General features: G+C 36.4%; 1 protein-coding gene across 1 annotated transcript in view; it reads left to right on the forward strand.

The window, feature by feature from the left end:
• LOC124625796 (merlin) overlaps positions 1-5,102 on the forward strand; it is a 171,733-nt gene extending 166,631 nt beyond the window's left edge. Inside the window, exon 12 of the mRNA XM_047149248.1 lies at positions 4,311-5,102. Coding sequence (XP_047005204.1) covers positions 4,311-4,361 — 51 coding nt within the window. The 3' untranslated portion in view covers positions 4,362-5,102. The remainder of the gene's footprint in view (positions 1-4,310) is intronic.
• The last annotated feature ends 898 nt before the right edge of the window (positions 5,103-6,000 follow it).

Below are 6,000 nucleotides of genomic sequence, written 5' to 3' on the forward strand. Positions count from 1 at the left end.
TACACTATCAATTTTGACCAGGTATAGCATTTTCCTGAATTATGTTGTAAGTAGTTTGTGGTAAAAATCCCAACTGAATGTGCTTAATGCGGATTATCAGTGGCTCAAATATCTTGGCATACAGCCTACCAGGTAGTTTCCACTTTTGATTCAATCTCCTTAAACCGTTAACTTACCATAGTGCAGTTGTTGATGAAATGTGACATTCCAGAAAGGGTCTTATTCTTTATTAGAAAGCAATGCACCGAAAACAGCAACTTTCTGAAATATATCACCTCATTAATTAATTACCTTAGTTGGCTGACTTTCCAAGAAAATTTCATTGGTTTTTTGTAATGATTTCAACAAACACCATTGCATGAATTTAGAAGATGCACTATTTTCTACTGTTAAATGCATATTGTTTATGTTCTTCTGCTTCATATTTTGCTAAGAGAAATTAAAAAGTAAGTTATTTAAATGTGACCAAGCATGAAGTTACATATAAAGAAAAAGAATCAATGGATTAACAATTAATCAAAATTACACAATGAAGCATCAACTGGTGTTCACTTTGAAACTTCCTGACAGATTAAAACTGTGTGCCTGACCTGGACTCAAACCTGGTACCTTTTCCTTTCAAGGGAAAGTGCTCTACCAGTGTTTGTGCTTGGTAGAGCCCTTGCCCATGAAAGGCAAAGCTTCTGGGTTCGAGTCCCAACCTGGCACACGGTTTTGATCTTCCAGGAAGTTTCATATCAGAGCACACTACACTTTAGAGTGAAAATTCATTTTGGAGATATTCATCTTTTGTACTATCTATGAAACTTTTCGAATTTTAGGCAGATGGATTGCAAGTTATCTGTGATTTGGTATCATATTGAGACAACAAAAATATTAGGCTGAATACCTAACACTACAAAGGGGCTATTGCATCTTCTTGTTGTTGTTGTTGTGGTCTTTAGTCCAGGGACTGGTTTGATGCAGCTCTCCATGCTACTCTATCCTGTGCAAGCCTCTTCATCTCCAAATAACTACTGCAACCTACATCCTTCTGAATCTGCTTAGTGTATTCATCTCTTGGTCTCTCTCTAATACTAAATAGATGATCCCTTGATGCCTCAGAACATGTCCTACCAAACGATCCCTTTTTCTAGTCAAGTTGTGCCACAAACTCCTCTTCTCCCCTATTCTATTCAATACCTCCTCATTAGTTACGTGATCTACCCATCTAATCTTCAGCATTCTTCTGTAGCACCACATTTTGAAAGCTTCTATCCTCTTCTTGTCTACACTGTGTATCTTCCATGGCTACAGTCCATACAAATACTTTCAGAAAATACTTCCTGACACTTAAATCTATATTCGACATTAACAAATTTCTCTTCTTCAGAAACGCTTTCCTTGCCGTGGTCAGTCTACATTTTATATCCTCGCTACTTTGACCATCTTCAGTTATTTTGCTCCCCAAACAGCGAAACTCATCTACTAGTTTAAGTATCTCATTTCCTGATCTAATTCCCTCAGCATTACCTGGTTTAATTTGATTACATTCCATTATCCTCATTTTGCTTTTGTTGATGTTTATTTTATATCCTCCTTCCAAGAAACTGTCCGTTCCGCCCAACTGCTTTTCCAGGTCCTTTGCTGTCTTGTATTTTACATCTGCCACCTTCAGAATTTGAAAGAGAGTATTCCAGTCAACATTGTCAAAAGCTTTTTCTAAATCTACAAATGCTAGAATCGTAGGTTTGCCTTTCCTTAACCTATCTTCTAAGATAAGTTGTAGGGTCAGTATTGCCTTGTGTGTTCCTATATTTCTCCGGAATCCAAACTGCTCTTCCTTGAGATTGGCTTCTACCAGTTTTTCCAATCTTCTGTAAAGGATTCATGTTAGTATTTTGCAACCATGACTTATGCAACTCATAGTTCAGTAATTTTCACATGTGTAAACACCTGCTTTCTTTGGAATTGGAATTATTGCATTCTTCTTGAAGTCTGAGGGTTTTGCTTGTCTCATACATCTTGCTCACCAGATGCAAGACTTTTGTCATAGCTGGCTCTCCCAAGGCTATCAGTAGCTCTAACGGAATGGTGTCACCTCCTGGGGCCTTATTTGGACTTAAGTCTTTCAGTGCTTTGTCAAATTCTTCACACAGCATCATATCTCCCTTCTCATCTTCATCTGTGTCCTCTCCATTTTGATAATATTGTCCTCAAGTACATCTCCCTTGTATAGACCCTCTATATACTTCTTTCACCTTTCTGCTTTCCCTTCTTTGCGGAGGACTGGTTTTCCAGCTGAGCTCTTTATATTCATATAGGTGGTCTCTTTAATTTTCCTGCAGGCAGTATCTATCTTACCCCTAGTGAACTACATTTGTCCTCTAGCCATCCCTGTTTAGCCATTTTGCATTTCCTGTCGATCTCTTTTTTGAGATGTTTATACTCCTTTTTGCCTGCATCATTTACTGTTTTATATATATATATATATTTTCTTCTTTCATCAATTAAATTCAATATCTCTTCGTTACCCAAGGATTTCTACTAACTCTTGTCTTTTTACCTGTTTGATCCTCTGCTGCCTTCACTATTTCATCTTGTACAAACAGAAAAAAAGCCTCATAACACACCCAATGAAATGGCAGTACATTAGTTTCCTTCTACACTTAAATCTATGTTTACACCTGTGTATAAAAGTGTATCCTGAAAAACTATTGGGCATTGCATCATATCAGTATTATAAATGTTCTGTCCTATTCCATTTTCATATTGAATGAGGAGAAAAGTGACTGTTTATATGCCTCTTTACACCCCCTAATCCCTCTTATCTTCCAATCTGCAGTTCCAAGCCTGGCTTACCTTTCCCTAGACACAGGGTGAAAACTATTATTCACTGGGAAACAGATTGCATTAATTTTAATAATACTGTGAGAATCTACATGGGATCAGGTACTGAGGCCAATAAAGAAGGTTACAAACTAGAACAGCTAACTATTGGGAAAAAACTTCTCATTTATCTCTGTGTTTATACATGAACACCAATAACTAATATATTCTTCTGGAAAATGCCTGTTGCCTAAATATTAAATTTTTTCATACAGACGTATTTGTGGAAAACATCGTGCAAATGATAAGTTTAATCCATTGCATCCTGTCAGAAAGAGCGATGATTTTTATGATATATCACAACACACACCATATTTCTATGCGTGTTGTGGGAGCTTGCTACTAACAGTAGGCATACAAACGTTAATGCATATTGTATTCAGAAATGTAATTTTAAAAAATCGTGCAGCACGAGGAGTTTACCCCGTTCTTTCAACTCTTGGAATATATTTAATGAGGTATTACTAACTCACTATCAATATTCTGCCACTTGATGTGTAGGCAAAAATAAGACTAAGTGAATGGAATTATAAAAAAGGGCAAATAAACATACATTTGAAGATACAGGATCCTCACAACTTATGAAGAGATATTGGTAATTGCTGTGTCAACAGCTGCTCACATATTTCTCAATGAGTTGTGGTTGCTGTTGAGTCACTAGAACCCTTTTCAGGAGATGATACAGTAAAATCCAACTAAAATCATTCTGATTCAAGTTGTTGATGTTTTTCCTGAGAAACTTCATATGCGTGTCGAGATGGTACCTTCACTGAAACCATTCCTGTCATAGTTTCTGCCCAATTAGTTTATTGTGTCATCCCATTAAATAATAATAATAATAATAAGAGGAGAAGGAGAGCATCTTGGGGGGTGGGGGGGGGGGATTTCTGAGTCATATATTAATTTATGTACAATTTTTTTAGGTATTGCTGATGTCAATTTTATTGTGAAATGATTGAGGAATCCTTCAAAGTGATTCTGTCACATAATCTATTGAACTCATCATGATATGTCCCTTCTTATAAACACTCATGTTTCACATTAAAAAGGGAAACACAGAATAGGAGACACATAGGATAATACAAAAGACAATACACCACTCTTGTTGTATACACAACAAAGAGAGAGTTTAATGTCATGGAATTTAATTCTGTTCTACCTACCTTTAGTTTTGTTTACTGCGTCTTACAATCAGTTTCTTTTCATGGTAAGGTAGTACTGGGAGGAGCAGACTGATTGCATTTCCACTAAAAAGTCTCTCTTAACTGGAAGTACTGTAATGTTATATGTTTCCAAGAATCAACGAACATCAGTTCTAGGAAATATGTCTACAAGTCTTATAATTATTACTGTTGTTGTTATTATTTGGTACATTAAAAGTATCAAAATTCTGATTTGTTGATGTACTTGTGTATTACTTTTGATGTCTATTCCTTTTACAGGTCAAGTCAGGTTCAACAAAAGCTCGCGTGGCCTTCTTTGAAGAACTCTAAGAAGAGATGCCAAATGTGCATAGTAAGCACTTCAGTGTATGTTAATTTAGCCAAATGTTGGATAGGATGACATTAAACTGTGTGTTGTGCTCACAGACTTCACATCACAGTGGCATCTGAAGATGTTGTAGAAATGTTATTTTTTTATATTCTCTATTGACTTACATTATATGAAAAACACTATTTTTGTGAAAAAATTGTAATATTCTGCCTCATTTGGTGTACAAAAAAATACTCGTGTGTGTGTGTGTGTGTGTGTGTGTGTGTGTGTGTGTGTGTGTGTGTCAGAGAAGGAGAGGGGACTTGTGTCTTCACACACAACGTAGTTCATGAGAAAGAGAGGGTGGGACAAAAAGGAAATTATCATAACTGCACCACTTGAGCAATGTTTATAATGAGTGTGTTGCTATTATATACATTTTTATATTGTCATCACCATACACGTATAATTCAAAATTCATTGCCTAATGATTAAGGTATTAAAAAGCATTATGAATGTTCCTCACTTTGTTGAAGGACAGGATCTATCATGTTGGTTCTGATACCTTTTCTGTCCCCTATCTCATTCTCTTCATGACAGAATATTTTGTTGGAGGCAGTCAGCATTGGTGGTCATCAGTATTTAGTAACACCGGCATGGTGTGCAATCTATTTGCACTGTAGTTTTATTTTGAATATAACATTTAATTTCATCTAGCTGTCCATAATATGTGGTTGCAAATATATCTACATTTACTTTACTGTTCTGCATTGACAAATGTTCAAACTTTGTAATATTTTCCTCTCTCTCCTTCTGGGATCTTCAAGAAATACTAGTTTTTCCAGCTGAAAGAAAATCGTCAAGTCAGTTTTCTGTAGGTAGCCATTGTAAACAAAGAATAGAATGGTCCAGGGAGAAATTTGCAAATCTGAGTTCACTGCCATCTATAGTTACTGGTATATATGTTTTTTTCCCCACACAGTACAATATAAGAGCATCATATCTGGAATGAAAATAACTGTTTTGGAGTCAAAAGGGACATACTGTCATATTGATATTTATGTGGGCTGTATGGCTCAATTGGTGGCAAAACGAAAAGATACTGGTTCGAATCCCACTCTGGCACATGTGTACCCTGTCAGTCCAAAAAGTTTCGAGACTGGACTAATAAAAACTAGATAAACATTAAGATGGTGGTATTAATGTTTCAGGTGATCTACATTGCCTCCCCCTGCCTCCCCCCCCCCCCCCCCCCCCCCCAACCCACTTGGTTACAACACACACAACATTCATACAAGTATGTGAAACTGTCATAAATTCCTTTCTTTGAGATGTTGTTCAACTTGCATATCACACTGACTTGAATGTTGATTATATCATCAAATTGTTGACCCTCTCTGTGAATTTCTCCACTTTGTTACTTTGTGTTAGGTTCATATTGATAACACCAAGTCACATCACCTGCAAAAATTTTTTTTCAAGAAAAGACTTTTCCGCATTTTTCATTTCAATAAAGCTGTAGCACACATCTGAGTGTTGTCATTTTTGTTCAGGAGTTAATGTGTGCAGGACAAATTTTGCCCACTGCAGTTGTTAGTTTGAACTGCCACTGTAGTTCCTGACTGACATTGCTTTTATGTCAGGAATAAAACCAGTCAA

The sequence above is a fragment of the Schistocerca americana genome, chromosome 8, assembly GCF_021461395.2.
Source record: "Schistocerca americana isolate TAMUIC-IGC-003095 chromosome 8, iqSchAmer2.1, whole genome shotgun sequence".
In the NCBI taxonomy this organism is placed as follows: Eukaryota; Metazoa; Arthropoda; class Insecta; order Orthoptera; family Acrididae; genus Schistocerca; species Schistocerca americana.